Source organism: Lithobates pipiens, unplaced genomic scaffold, assembly GCF_037356315.1.
Source record: "Lithobates pipiens isolate NorthernLeopardFrog02 unplaced genomic scaffold, aLitPip1_a1.2 Scaffold_25, whole genome shotgun sequence".
Lineage (NCBI taxonomy): Eukaryota > Metazoa > Chordata > Amphibia > Anura > Ranidae > Lithobates > Lithobates pipiens.
In genome coordinates, this window is record NW_027507787.1 from 32,282,941 (window position 1) to 32,299,183 (window position 16,243).

The window sequence follows — 16,243 nt, forward strand, 5'->3', positions numbered from 1 at the left end:
GTGAAAGCCAATGGCTTCTGCTGCTGTCTCTCAGCTAATGAGGAGGCAGAGCAGCTGCTCTTGTGTGGACTGCGATCGGTCTCGGGTAAGTATTAGGAGGAGCTGGGGGGGGCTTGGGGGCGCGGCAGATGCATACTAAAGGGTACTTTTTAGGTGGGGGAAAAAAAAAAACTTCAGCCCCTAGAACCACTTTAATGTTATAATTAAAAAGTTTGGTATCCTGTTTGTAAATATCCTGTGTAGTGATTTACCAAAATGGTGACAGAGAACCATTAGGCTTTAAGCACACTGTTGTACAGAGGCTGTACAGTGCTCAGAGCCTGCGTACTGCCTACCCTCTGTCAGTGTTCAACCACTCATTGAGATGAATGGAAAGAGGCAGTTGTGTGCCGGAGTTTGTGGAAAGCACCTCCATGCACACCGATGGTACAGCGTGCGTATAGAGCATGTGTCAAGGTACATGCAAATGCTTTATGCAAACCTTGGCACACAATTGCCTCCCATCTTTACACAATAGCAAAAGGTCCCAGGAAGGACATTACACAGGCTCTGTGCACTCTATGGCCATGTGCATGACACCCTAAATATGGTCTATATATATATATATATATATATATATATATATATATATATATATATATATATATATCTATATCTATATATATATATATATATATATATATATATATATATATATATATATATATCCTTTTGAAACTTGTATAATTTTATAGTTCAGATTTGATCATAATTTTTTATAAATATCACAATACAATGTTTTTTTTTTTTCAGCATGGTGCCTGTGTCAATGCAATGGATCTCTGGCAATTCACCCCTCTTCATGAAGCAGCATCTAAGAATCGTGTTGAGGTATGCTCCCTCTTGCTTAGTTATGGAGCAGATCCCAACATGCTCAACTGCCATAACAAGAGTGCAATAGATCTGGCACCAACACCGCAGCTTAAGGAACAATTAGCATGTAAGTTGCTTCATTTTTTTATTTGTGACAAATCTCCAATGGTTTTCAAATTTGGCGTCCGGTATTTCTGTTGCTGCATTATTTGTGGTGGGAGTAGGACAAAAACAGTCTGGCACCAGAAAAATGGGACATACGTTGAACTGGGAACCTTGTGAATGTACAGCGAGAGCACACCAGAAGGGGTGTGAATACAAGTAAAAAAACATTCAGGGGCATCCACAATTGGAAGTGCTGATTGGGACAGTCTTGAAAGGACAAACAATTGAAAAGCTCAATGAGCTAAAATCATGTGCCAATTTAATAATGACATATACTTAGATGAACAGTTATCTAAAAAAATCTCCTTGCATAGATGCAGCGAATGCAAAGCGTGCTCCTCACTGCGACAGTACCTTGAGCAACAGTCGGTGATGAACTGGCTTGGTGAAGCAATGATGCGATGGCAAAACCTTCATGTATTCCTGGATGTCACTAGGAGGAGGGAAGCCAGCGTGTGCTGAGCCAGATGGACAATATGAGGTCTCGATCGAATCTCCAATGATATGTGTCAGGATGGTGGAACAGCCACGGAACAAGGAAGGGACAGCGAAGCCATCGGAACAACCACCGGAGCTGGTGGATGGAAACACCCGAGCGTGACATCTTATGATCAGTGAAGCGCAAGTCCAAAAACAAGGCTTGAGGCACAAAAGGATTTAGAGCAAGTCAAAAATGGAGAGAGGATAGCTGTCGCCTTGACAATGCATATCGGGTGTGACCCTTCAGGTCATGTGACATAGACAGCCAATGGGGTTTAAATAGGGGTGGACAGTGGGAAGGATCACAAATTTAAAGGAACCGTGATTGGTTTCTCTACCACAGCATACCTCCATTGTTGAAGCAACCTGATGACAATAGTAATTTAATCTACATACACTACAACTACTCAAACAACGACAAGGGGAACAATAAAAGTATTGGACAAAAAAAAATGGTTAGAATATAAAAAAATATATATTGCACACTATAATTCCCTCCATGTAGCTTATGGGTACACACTGAGGGTTTAAAGACTGAAAAAATGATGTAGAGTGATGGTAGCAAAACAATAAGGAACAATAACGGAGGGGATCTAGATCCTATGAATCGCTAGACCTTCGTTCAACCCATTGGGAGATAGAGAGGCCAGTTTGTAGATCCAGAATGATTGATTCTCGTTTACATAATAAGAACCTCCTCTTATCAGTCAGAGAACCACCCGGGATTCATTCAGTGGCTACAACCTTTAGACAATTAATGTTTTCAACATACGTTTTTTGAAGTGGCGGGGAACGCTGTGTTCACAAAGTTCCTTTTGTATAAAACGTTGGTGTTCCCCTACACGTTTTCATAGGGTTAGCATCGTATGGTCCACATATAACAAGTTACACGGGCATATAAGTACATATAGCACATACTCAGTAGAACAAGTAATTGCTTTATGTCGTACTTTATTACCGGCCCTATCAGAAAAGGATTGGCCATGTTGGATAAACTGGCAAGTCGAGCATCCCCTTTTCTTACACTGGAAAATACCAGTTCTGTTGTCAAAATAGGACCTAATGTCCATGACTCTCCTTTTTGAATTTTTCAGTTTGCTCAGGGAACAATGACAATGTCCTATGGGGAGTGTGTGTGTGTGTGTGTGTGTGTGTGTGTGTGTGTGTGTGTGTGTGTGTGTGTGTTTTTGTTCATCTTCTAACCATTTTTCTTGTCCATTACTTTTCTTGTTTCCCTGGTCTTTTAAGTAGTTAGTGTATGTAGATCCAATTATTGTCATCAGGTTGCTTCAACAATGGAGGTATGTTGTGGAGAAAACAAATTGTGGTTCCTTCTAAATTCACCGATAAGAGCTTCCAATTGCCCCTGAATGTTTTTAGAAGGAGTCAGTGATGACACACACAGATCTATTGCCCTAGGTTCAAACTGATGTGGTGCGATTTTCAATCTGGTTTGCAGTACTATTTCAAAGGGCAGTTGTACTGTGAGTTGATGCAGTTTAGATGCTATTTTGATGTGTTTTTATTACCGCGACTCATCCCTGCTGTTGGTTGTTAAAGGTCTGACACCTGTCAGCTTCCTAACACTGAGTCATTCCTGTTGTGAGCTGGGTTTAAAAAAGAGCCGGAATAAAAAAAAAAAAAAAAAAAAAAAGTGTAGGGGTCCCCCACCGATCCTTAGGTCTGGTATCGGTTTTAAGGGGAACTCCGTGCAAGAGCCATACCAGACCCTTATTTGAGCATGCAGCCCCAGGGAAGCAATGGGATGAGTGAGTGGGTGTCGACTCCTTAACCAGTGGACTCATCCCTGCTGCAGACAGCGGGGATGAGTCACTGGTGGCTAGGACGCTGGTGGGTGCTGGCTCCTAACAACCAGCACAAATCACATTGTAAAACAGTTTAAAAAAACAACACAGATGTGATTTTGATGTGTGTCCATTGAAGTCTATGGAACACAAAATCGTACCCAACCCGCAAAGGTCCTTTTTCAAAATCGCATCAGTTATACTACTTTTATGTGAACAGGTTTCTGCAGTAACTCATGTTTTTGTTGTGGTGGGATTTGTGTGCACCAGGGCTTACTGGTCATCATTGACAGCAGTATAGTTTGCAGTTTTTGCAAAAAATAATAATAAACTAATACATTTGTGACATTGTTATTTTAAACATAAAGGTGTATAACAACTGGAATTTTGAATGATTACTACTTGTGCCAACAGCCTATCGGCTGTAAAATTGTTCCTTTCCAGCCTTCTGTTGCGGCGTTGGTACTATCTAAGGATGTTTTGTCAGATGCCAGCTTAGTTGGTGTTTTCTTGCCTGTCCTAGGTGTAGCATTTCCCATTATAGTTTATTTTATGTAGTAATGTGCTTGGCTTTTTATGGGTGTGGATTCAATGATTTGGTAGTGTCATGTTAACTTAAAGTGGTTGTAAACCCTTACAAACCACTTTGACCTACAGGTAAGCCTAAATTCAGGCTTACCTGTAGGTCCAAGAAATATCTCCCAAACCTATACGGTTTAGGAGATATATGCCCAAAGACGGGCACTGCTATCTACGGCGCATGCACCGTAGACAGCGGCGCGCAGGCGCACTGAGCGGGGCGTCGTCGATGATGGCAATGCCGCGAGTCTCGGCTCCCATGCGCATGCACGGGAGTGACGTCATCGCTGTTCCGGCGAATCACAGCGCCGGAGCAGCGAGACCCACCAAGAAGATGGATGCTCGGAACTACAGGGGACAGCGGTGACATCGCTGGCTCCTGTGTCAGGTAAGTGACACATAATGGACTACTATGCGATGCATAGTAGTCCATTATGCTTTGCCTTTACAGGGAATGAAAGAGGAAGTAAACTCATCTTTAATCTGAATGATTTTCAATTGGGGAACCTGATTTTATTTCCTTTTTCACAAAGTACTTGTCCCACAGTTTCATTTGTTCTATGTTTTAGGTACGTTCAAGTGAAGCTTCAAACTGTTTAATTATTTTTTTTGGCAGTCATGATCCCATGTTCACTGAGAAACTGTTTTTAGTGAGCTTCTCATGTTTTACTACTTTGTGGGCTGCTAAGATCATAACCCTGATTCCTTTTAATCATATTCCCCTGCAATTTCTGTGGCTACCTCTGTCCAGGTTGTTCTTTGATGGGTCTGTTTTAATAGACTCGCATAGCGATCTATGTTGGAGAAGCCTACTTTGTTAGTTTTACATTTTCCTATACTGTAATTGCCATGTTTCAAGTTTGTTATAAGAGTATGACCATTTTAAATATTTGCATTGTGTATACGGATGTCTTTGGTCACAGCATATGCTTTTATTTTATAACCTTTAGCATTGTAATTGGAATATGTTTACTTGAAAATATGTCTTTAAGGTGTTGATAGATATGAGATGGTGGTCAGATTGAACGTGAACGAGATGGTGGTCAGATGATCCAGTGGAATAGTGTTCTTTTGAGTGATTGGTAACATTTGTGTGCATATTTATACAGCAAGCAATCGGCCCAAAGACCAAACCTAGCTATTGATTGTAGTCCCAGGCTGTCTGCAATAATCCTATTCAGACCAGGTCTCATGTTTTCATACATCTTGCACCAATACCAATTAATCTGAAATGTTTTCTTGTAGGAGTTCCTATCTACACTGCTAATACAAAACTGCATTTTGTCTGTTTCCCTATCTAGATGAATTTAAAGGTCATTCATTGCTGCTGGCAGCAAGAGAATCAGATGTAGCACGTGTGAAAAAGCACCTGTCACTGGAAATAGTCAACTTCAAACATCCGCAAACTCACGAGACCGCCTTGGTGAGTTTTTTTATTTTTTTTAAAGTTCTGCTTTAAAGCCCCTGGAACGTTACAAGCTTAAAAGAAATGATATGAACAAACGGTCAAAAATAAATCCATTGATCTCTTGCCATAGTAATCAGATTCTCAAATTGTTTTAAATTTTGTATTCCATTTAATTCTGATTGTTGAGGCGAAACTCCAAATAGGTGTTTTCTGAAATGCTCAGCTTCTGTAGGTCACTTCTATGAATGGACTCCACATCTGCTAAATCAGACCTGGCATGTTGGTGGCATTAAAGTGTTTCTAAACCCACAATGGTAAAATCGGTCTGTATCTGCAGTAAAGCATGCTTGTTATACTCCCTGTGGAACCCAAGGGGTTAATCCTCTGCATTTTGTAAAAAGACGGTGTTTGATTCTGTCTTCTCTAATCCCCCCCCTTCTTCCTCGGTCCCCAAACAATTTCCCAATAGAACAGCGCTTTGGGAGCAAGCTGCAGTTCGGTGCTTATTGCTAGAAAATTTTTGTTTCCTTGGGAGAGTGCATGTGATCAGCACAGGGCCAATCTGCACTGTCCAGACAGAGGGTCAGGGGTCCTGCCACCTGATAGGACAGTCAGAGCAGAATGAAAACTCCTCCTACAGATGCTTTAACCAGACACTGGTAGAAGTCACAAGACTTCTCTAACTGCTGAGAAAAGGTATTTAGCAATTTAAATTTACTAAAACTATTGAATTTCCATGTTCTGTGTACTGTGGGAGACTAGATATAGTGAATGCAGGGTCCTGGGTTAAGTAACATTTTAAAGGCTTTTGGCCTGTTTTGATGATCAACTAGCTATACTAGCATTTCTTATACAGAAGTATATCAATAAATATACATGACAAAAACAAAAAAGAACAGCTTAAACTTGTAGGCCAAAAAAGTAATAGTAGTACCACCTTTTTTTTTTTTTTCCTTAACCAAATAAGTATAAAGGCTTTATAATAACTTGCCTTTACAAGCTCTTAATTTCCTGCGTTACTCTTAGAGGTATTTTAACATAGGACAAGTTTCTACTTTCTCATGAGAGAACTGCATACCGCCTCCGCTTGCCTGGAAAAGCAGTGTATGTCATACTGTGAAGTGAAGAAACACAGATTCATGTTTTTTAGCTTAAAACCATCATAGGTCATCTGTCTGACCCAACTTCCCAGTAAAATGACTCCACGGAATGTTTGCTTATCTTAAAAAAAAAAAAAAAAAATGTTGCTGGATATTTTTTACATTCTAATTTGGCTAAATATATTACTATGCTTAATGGGAATAAATTTATAGACGCACACCCTGATTTGGGAGGTGCCCCCTCCAAAAAAAAAAAATATATATATTAAGGATAATGTTTACCAAATTCCTAAAGTCTTGGCCGGTTGCCAAGAAGTCTACAGTGTTGCAGCTGTTTTGCAGGAAGCCATAGTTACCAAAAGAGGAGACTACTCTCTCTCTAGATTTAGTTCCCATCAATTCTGTAGTTTCAAGTTTGCAAATGGACTTGTGCATTTGTAAATACCTTTCTCCATCTATTAAGGGACACAGGGATTCAGATACATCTGAGTTATATGCCTACAAGAGGTTAGGAATTAGAAAATTGAAAAATCACAAGCCAACCTCCATATAACCCCTCCTACCCAGGGTGCTTTAGATTTTTTTTTTTTTGCTGGTACGCTAGCACTAATTTTGGAGAAGTCTTTTCACTTCTCTGTATATTTTAATTGGTGACTTCCATCAGGTTTCCTGCTACAGTGCCTTGCAAAAGTATTCGGCCCCCTTGAACTTTTCAACCTTTTGCCACATTTCAGGCTTCAAACATAAAGATATAAAATTTTTATTTTTTGTGAAGAATCACCAACAAGTGGGACACAATTGTGAAGTGGAACGAAATCTATTGAATTTTTGAAACTTTTTTTTAACTAATAAAAAAAATGAAAAGTGGGGCGTGCAAAATTATTGCGTTAATACTTTGTAGAGCCACCTTTTGCTGCGAATTACAGCTGCAAGTCGCTTGGGGTATGTCTCTCAGTTTTGCACATCGAGAGACTGAAATTCTTGCCCATTCTTCCTTGCAAAACGGCTCGAGCTCAGTGAGGTTGGATGGAGAGCGTTTGTGAACAGCAGTTTTCAGCTCTTTCCACAGATTCTCGATTGGATTCAGGTCTGGACTTTGACTTGGCCATTCTAACACATGGATACGTTTTTTTGTGAACCATTCCTTTGTAGATTTTGCTGTATGTTTGGGATTATTGTCTTGTTGGAAGATAAATCTCCCTCCCAGTTTCAGGTTTTTTGCAGACTCCAACAGGTTTTCATCCAGACTGGTCCTGTATTTGGCTGCATCCATCTTCCCCTCAATTTTAACCATCTTACCTGTCCCTGCTGAAGAAAAGCAGGCCCAAACCAGGATGCTGCCACCACCATGTTTGACAGTGGGGATGGTGTGTTGAGGGTGATGAGCTGTGTTGCTTTTACGCCAAACATATCGTTTTGCATTGTGGGCAAAAAGTTCGATTTTGGTCTCATCTGACCAGAGCACCTTCTTCCACATGTTTGGTGTGTCCCAGGTGGCTTGTGGCAAACTTTAGACGAGACTTTTTATGGATATCTTTGAGAAATGGCTTTCTTCTTGCCACTCTTCCATAAAGGCCAGATTTGTGCAGTGTACAACTGATTGTTGTCCTATGGACAGACTCTCCCACCTCAGCTGTAGTTCTCTGCAGTTCATCCAGAGTGATCATGGGCCTCTTGGCTGCATCTCTGATCAGTCTTCTCCTTGTCTGAGCTGAAAGTTTAGAGGGACGGCCAGGTCTTGGTAGATTTGCAGTGGTCTGATACTCCTTCCATTTCAAAATGATCGCTTGCACAGTGCTCCCTGGGATGTTTAAAGCTTGGGAAATCTTTTTGTATCCAAATCCGGCTTTAAATTTCTCCACAACAGTATTACGGACCTGCCTGGTGTGTTCCTTGGTCTTCATGATGCTCTCTGCTTTTTCAACAGAACCCTGAGACTATCACAGAGCAGGTGCATTTATACAGAGACTTGATTACACACAGGTGGATTCTATTTATCACCATCAGTCATTTAGGACAACATTGGATCATTCAGAGATCCTCGCTGAACTTCTGGAGTGAGTTTGCTGCACTGAAAGTAAAGGGGCCAAATAATTTGCACGCACCACTTTTCAGTTTATTTGCTAAAAAAGTTTAAAATATCCAATAGATTTCGTTCCACTTCACAATTGTTTCCCACTTGTTGGTGATTCTTCACAAAAAATAAAAATTTTATATCTTTTTTTGAAGCTTGAAATGTGGCAAAAGGTTGAAAAGGTTGAAATACTTTCGCAAGGCACTGTACATCACGTGTGTGTGTGTGTGTGTATAATAGATATATATATATATATATATATATATATATATATATATATATATATATATATATATATATATATATATATATATATTAGGGCTGCAACTAACGATTATTTTTATAATCGATTAGTTGGCCGATTATTGTTTCGATTAATCGGTTAATAACCTTTAAAAAAGTGTGTCAAATTGACGTTCATTTTCAACCACAGTGACAGGAAAATTTGGAAATCATAGAAAACTTCTTAGTCAAAAGGAATTCTCAGACGGTGTTTGTGGTTTTCGTTCAGAAATTACATTCATTTTAAAAACAGAATGTAAAAAACAAGTGAAAATTTCAAACAAAATTGTTTCATTCAGCGAATGTACAAAGATTTTTCGTCTGAATATTCTCATCTGAAAATTGATCGGTGTGGCCAGCATAAGGCTCGGTATACACCTATGCAGTTTGCTTTTGATCTGTTTCTGCCGTGCTTTTTGCAGTACGTTTTGATTTTTGCGCATGTGATTTTAATGCAATTCGCATTTTTGCATTTTTTTGGGCAGATTAAAAAACACAAATTGCTGCAAAAACGCATTACATGCTTTTTCTGCAGCTTCTCCATTGACGTATGTTGACCCAATAAAGCACCATTTTGCGTTGAAAGTCCCTGACCCTTTCAGATGTGAACGTGTCTCATAGAAAACCATATAAATGAACTGTAGTGCATTTCTACAAAAAGCACCAATAAACACATAGCTGTGAACCAGGTCTAAGACGTTTAGTAGCATAATGGGGTTAAAAAAATGAAAATGAGCCCTTTATAGTAGAAAAAAGCAGATAATCACTACTGTAAGGGTTTATTTTTTTACTGTAGAACAGTGAAAGTAATATTTTTACAGTAGCCATTATTTTCTCTTTTTGTACTATCAAGAGCTCATTTTAGTTTTTTTTTAACACCATTATTTTACTGGCCGGTTAATCGATTATGAAAATAGTAATCGATTAATTTCATAATCGATTAGTTGTCGATTAATCGATTAGTTGTTTCAGTCCTAATATATATATATATATATATATATATATATATATATATATATATATATATATATATAATCTCTCTAATATTATATAATGTATTCTCTGTAATCTCCATCGGATTTCAATGTTAAACAGGCTCTTGAGCTACAAAGCAGCTCTTCAGAATGACTGCTCCTCAGCATTAGACTGGACTTGCAGGAATAGCCTAAAATGTGATCTTGATGCACTTTCTGCTTTGTGGCACTTTCCAGACCTTAGTCTACTGTGTGTATTAGTCACTGAGCTCCTTCATTATCTAGAGCTGTTGCACAGGCCCAAGTGTAATGCTGTTTCTGATGACTCCTTTGTGTAAGCCCTTTCAAACTGAGGCATCGGGAGCCATCTCATTATTCCACTTTTTAGCCGGTTTCAAATTTCCTATTATGGCTGTTTTTTACTGCAGTAAGGGTTAAATCCCAGAGATCAAGCAGTGATGTTAGTCCGCTGGGTGTTGGGTGCACGCTCCACACTCTTTCCTGGAATTTATCCTGCTGCTGCTCCTGGAGCACCTTTTGTATTACTGGTCTGTTTCCACTGCTGGCATACAGTGGCTTGGTGTGTGTGTGTGTGTGTGTGTGTGTGTGTGTGTGTGTGTGTTTTCCTCACCTTGGGACTCGTTCCCTACTGCTATGCAGCACAACATGTCTTCCCAAAGACACACAGCAATCTGCTCTGAGAGGCTCAGTGTGCTCCAGTGCCATCCCTGGTATGGTGTGTCTCTGATTCTCCTGAGCTAGTAAATCCAGGCCTGCAATCCCTGTTGCCATGTTGGGTTCAGAGACCCAGCAAATTTTGAGGTCATCACAAGTCTCCTGCAGATGAGCGGTGTATGCAAGAGGTGGTTTCTAACCTTATTGATGCAGTGTGTATTGCTATGCATCTGGAGAATAACTAGTTGTTCAAGGCCTTAGAGCTCCTGCAGCTGCATAGATGCTGGCTTGAGTAATTTTCTTTACGTGGACTGGAAACTCCCAAAAGGGTCCTGGGCCCCAGCTGAAAATATACCTGAACATTTCCCCTTTAACCCCCTTCAGATCCACGCTATACCCAAATGACACCTTGAGACCTACTTTTGCCCGGAGGCCGTCAATAGACGTCAGCCCCCCCCCCCCCTTTGCATGCTCCCCGTGCACTGTGGTGATAGTCAATGAGGCTCGGGTAATCAGAGTAAGGAGTCGATCCCAGCACCTTGCCAACGTGATCAGCTCTCAGCCAATGACCGCTGATCAGGTGATGTAAACAGAAGATTGGCTTTTTTTTTCTCCTCACGCTGTAAAAATGACCAATCATCGGCTTCTGACAAAGGGACATCGGTCCCGAAGAGGAAGAGGTGAAGCCGCCTCATCTGTGCCCACCAGTACCACCTGCCAGTGCCACAAATCATTGCCCACAGTACATAAGTGCCAGCAATCAATGCCAACCAGTGGTGCCAATCAGTACCATCTAGCAGTGCTGTCTATGGTTGTCACCTACCAGTGCCAATCGGTGCCCATCACTACCAGCCATCAGTGCCGCCTATCAGTGCCCACCAGTGCAGCCTCATCAGCGTACATCAATGAAAGAGAAAAATGACCTGTTTGCAAAATTTATTAACAAAATAAAAATTTAACAAAAAATAAAAAACCCAGAGGAGATCAAATACCAACAAAAGAGCTTTATTTGTGGGGAAAAGAATATAAAAATTTGGATATAGTACTGTATGCCTGTGCAATTGTCATTCAAATGGTGACAGCGCTAAAAACTGAAAATTGGTCTGGGCAGCAGAGGGGTTTAGGTGCCCAGTAGGCAATTGGATTAACAAATGATACGTGAACTGTTTTTTGGGTTTTTTTTCCCCTGTGCCTCCTGTGGAAGCTCCCAAGATCCATGTTAAACGCCACTAAAGATTAAAAGGGTGGAAGGTGTGCTCACCTTTTGTGGATTTGTTGACAATTAAATTCCATGTTTAGATCTCAGTTTGATTTTACCTGGTTTTTCTTTCTGTCCTCTATGGCAGTAGCCATGATCTTTCAATTGTCATGGTGAGCAGAGTTTCATAAATAACTCCACTTTGGGGGTAGGCTCTTGTTTCATAGAGTGGCTGAAACTTGTACTTTTAGGTGTAACTTCTTCAAAACCTCAAAATTGCGTCTTTTAATGGGACTGTCTGCCACGGGCGTTCGACATTGATGAGATATTCAAGTAACATCTGATTTTGCCTACCCTTCAAAATCTGGTGCAGCTGTGTATGGTAGCCAGTCGGCTTCTAACTTCAGCTTGCTCAATTAAGCTTTGACAATACAACCTGGAAGCTGATTGGTTTCTATGTAGAGCTGAACTTTTGCAATCAGCTTCCAGGTTTTATTGTCAAAGCTTAATTGAGCAAGCTGAAGTTAGAAGCCGACTGGATTTTGCACACTCCAGTTTTAGTAAATCAACCCCATTGTCTATTTTGGACCTGCTCTTGACACAATCACATGCAACGCCATGGCCATAGTGCACCTATCATTGCAGGAGATCATTGGAAGAAGCAAAGGTATTCCACCCTTTGCCCTCAGCTGCTTTGGCTTTTAGTACTTTTAGGTCTTCAGAGCCTTACTCCTATTCAGCCCATAGGCCCCAGAACCACAGAGGTCTGTTAACTCCTGTTAGGCTTTCTTCATGAAGGTGCAACCCTGCTAGTATAAGTGGTAGGTTCTTGGGTAGTTTCTCCCTCTGGTATTGGGTGCTCAGAACACCACTTTTAACCCGTTGGCTAATGTCTTGTGTTTTTTGGCATCTTCAGCTACCCCTCATCCTTGGACTTTTCCTACTGCATTTAGCAGTGGGAAGAGGCCTTCATGGGTTCCTGCAGCCTCAAACACCCTTGTTCCCTCCTAGGTGAGAACTTGTCAGGAGTTGTCTCCCATGCAAAATTGGGATCAACTTTCAGGATCCTTGAAGTCAAAGCTCGGAGGTGTCTAACTCCTGTAAGCTTTGCCTAGTGGGGCCTTGCAGGTGTCTAGCATTGTCAGACTTCAGTCACCAACAGGCGAGGTTGGCAACGTATATCCCTGCTAAGAAAATCCTGAACCCTGTGGGTCAGTGAGTCCTTCAGGGATATTCACCCCCCCCCCTTAGGTGCTTGTGGGGTGGTGGAGGAACGTGCTCCTAATATTGTTGTTGCACCATCTCTCCTTGACACGGTCTTCAGGTTCCCCCTTGGTTGAATAGCAAACTACGGCTGCTGGAGGAGAAGTTCCGGGACTCCTGTGGTTATGAGGTGGAAGTGATGTTCATTTGTAGGAAGATCACCGGACATCTCCTCCAGCCCTGCGAGCACCTCCAGCGGCCATGGTTTGCTATCATTGGTGGGACGTGGAAACTGAAGATATGGATTTGACTAGCTATTTACTTTGTGAGCCATCATAACATTTTAATAAACTGCCTATTGCTGCAAATACGTGGTGCTTCGCTTTCTTTACTGGGTTCTCTCACGTGCGCACGCACACACACACACTCATGCGCGGTGGGAAAAATCACATGCGATTCAGAAAGGAATCGCGCTGCATTCCTGTTCAAATTGCATGCGATTCTTTGCAGTGCGATTTGAACCCATTCTCTTTGTATGGATGCAAATCGCACCTCAATGTATCAGTTTTGGGAGCATTTTAAAAAGTACTGGTGAAAATACTTGGCATCGCTATTGGTACATCCCCACTTTTGCACATCCTGCCTCCCTTTATTCAGTCATATTGACATCAGGGTTGGTACACTGAAGTTGTTTCAAGTCTCTATCAGTTTTACTATCCCTGTTGATATTCATTTGTACAGTCCTTGCTTTTCTTGGATGCCTCATGCAAGATGGGTTATCTGGAAAGGCAGCCTCTTGTTCTGGTACCTCCAATTCTTGAACTTCAAGGGTTGTTGGGTGTGTGAGTTTAGGGGTTTATGCTTGTAGACCAGATGGTCTCCTAGTGTGGACAGTCCTTTTTATTTTTTTGCTTTGACCAGTCTCCTCCTGGGTACTTGTTCTCCCTCCAGATTTTCCCTAGTGTGTTTTTTTCTTTTTTTTTAGACCACAATACATTGTTGGTCTTTTATCTTCTGGTGTGAGGATCATGTTAATCTTCTATAGTTTTTGGTAGATTCTGCTGCTTTGGGAACTTTACCTCACCTGGTTCATCTTCAGGTGTTAGTCCTTCTTGTAGTTCTTGGTTACATATGGTTCTTAGTGCTGTCTTCCTGATTGTTTCAGAACTGTGTCTCTCTCAAAATGAATGGAATATTAAAGCCCCCCCCCCCCCCCTTTTTTATTTTTTTTTTATTTTTATTTTTTTTACATTTTCTTATGTGTAGTCGTCTTCTGAAAACCCCTTTCTGCTTGTAGACAGGGGTCCCTAGCGCTGGTTTCCATGCCTACCATAACATTTTAATTTTACTTTCTGTGTCCAGTTTTCTGGTGTTCTCACAAAACCGAGATGCTGGATTGAGGAGGAGGTATACGGGGGTTCTTATGACTTTTCTGTTTGCCAGTGTCCCATCCTAGGTGACTGTAACTTGACTGTTTTTAAATTCCTGTGCTCCTCATATATATATATTTTTTTATTTTATTTTTTTCTCTGATGTATAGCATTTTGCTGGCACATCGCCGTACCCCAAGCGAAAACAAGTGTGTGAGCTGCTTCTAAGAAAAGGAGCAAACGTCAACGAAAAGACCAAAGAGTATGTGTTTGTGTTTTTTCTTTTAGCTTCTGTTTATGCCAGTCTGTTTTGTAAAATGTTTCATCCGTGATTCTTTACCTTTCTCCAAGCTTTTTGACCCCACTTCACGTCGCAACTGATAAAGGCCATAATGATGTTGTAGAGGTTTTGCTGAAGAATGAAGCCAAGGTGAGTTCTGATTTCTACTCTTTATCCAAAAATAAATACATTTTTGCTTGTGTTGGGCTTTAAAGCAATTATAAAAGTAATAAATATTTTTTTTTTTTTTTTTAACTACTTGCTGACCGCCGGCAGTCAAATGATGGCCAGGCGGCGCACCTATTGTGGCGGGAGGCCGTCATATGACGGCCTCCCGTTTAAACAGGGAATGCGCGCGCATCCCTGGTTCTTTGGTGGCGGCGTGTCACGGAGACACCGCTCGCCACCGAAGGGGGTGAACAGCCATTGGTTATGGCTGTTTACCACGTGATCAGCAGTGATGAAGTCACGGCCGATCACAGATGGTCACACCCCCTCCTGGTACCCCAGAATACCCAGCAAGACCCGGAAGTGAGGGGGATAAAAGAGCTGCAGGCGTGCACAGCGCTAGATATGAGGGCCCGGGTAAGTAAAAGGGGGGGGGGGTGCCAACTCCTAAACATTCCTTGCGTTAATGTAAAAAATGTTTGGGCTTTAGAGCCACTTTAAGGAAGGTCACGGGATGATTACAGGATAGGAATTTAGTAGTACATAGCAATATACATTCAGTGTTGATTATTGGTTGAACTGGATTATCTTTTCTTTTTTCAACCAGATTAACTATGTATTGCATTAATGTTACCAATGTTGCATACACTGGACTGTAAATTGCACCTTGTTTTGTCCATTTAGGTCAATGCTTTGGATAACTTGGGACAGACATGCCTCCATCGTGCTGCTCATTGTGGTCAATTGCAAACCTGCCGGATTTTGTTAAACTCAGGTTGTGACCCGGCAATTGTATCACTTCAGGGTTTTACTGCTCTTCAAATGGGGAATGAAAGTGTACAGCAGCTTCTTCAGGGTATGAATTATCTATCCGTGTTTTGTGTTTTTTTTTTTTTTTTTTTTTTTATTGTTATACATGTCATTTGAGTCCTATTGGTATGTGGTGTTCCATTTCAAATGCTTTGCATTAATGTCAGCCTTTATATTTACCAGAAGGCTTACCGCTTAGCAACTCTGACGCAGACTGCCAATTGTTGGAGGCTGCAAAAGCTGGAGACCTAGATATAGTCAAAGTGAGTATGGTTGTAGAGTTTTGTTTGTGTCCTATGGCAAACTTGTGGTTAAGAGCCTTTTCTTTTTTTTTTTTTTTTTTTCATGCTTAATGGAAAAGTTCACCTTTTTATAATGTGTTAATATTCCTGTGACAGCAGGCCGGGGATCTTGTGCCTGCTGTCACAGTATAAAAAGGACGCAGCTTTGCGTAGGTCCGCCCACCCAGCTGTGTCATTCATGCACATAGTTCTGTGAATGGGAAACTACAAGTACTGACTCCCTTTGCAGCTGTCTTGTAGTTCTCAATAAACTACCAGGGTGCTGTTGAGTGTTCTGGTAGTTCATTGTCTCTTCCGTTCAGTGTATTTGCCTGCTCGTAAGAGGTTTATGCTTAACCGGCTCATAGCAAAAAACAAATTGTACTTTTTTTTTTTTTTTTTCCTGCAATAAAGATGTGCGTTTTTTATTATTTTATTTTTTTCCTTTAAAAAAAAAAAAAAAAAAAAAGTCCTGAAGATTACCTAAAACTCTTGTAACATAATACAGTGAAAGAACCAAATGAGGTAAAATATCGCTT

General features: G+C 40.9%; 1 protein-coding gene across 1 annotated transcript in view; it reads left to right on the forward strand.

The window, feature by feature from the left end:
- The window catches only part of TNKS2 (tankyrase 2), an 89,328-nt gene that overhangs the window by 32,656 nt on the left and 40,429 nt on the right, over positions 1 to 16,243 (forward strand). Inside the window, exons 8-13 of the mRNA XM_077454224.1 lie at positions 793 to 979; positions 5,183 to 5,304; positions 14,336 to 14,427; positions 14,517 to 14,595; positions 15,298 to 15,469; positions 15,607 to 15,686. Coding sequence (XP_077310350.1) covers positions 793 to 979; positions 5,183 to 5,304; positions 14,336 to 14,427; positions 14,517 to 14,595; positions 15,298 to 15,469; positions 15,607 to 15,686 — 732 coding nt within the window. The remainder of the gene's footprint in view (positions 1 to 792; positions 980 to 5,182; positions 5,305 to 14,335; positions 14,428 to 14,516; positions 14,596 to 15,297; positions 15,470 to 15,606; positions 15,687 to 16,243) is intronic.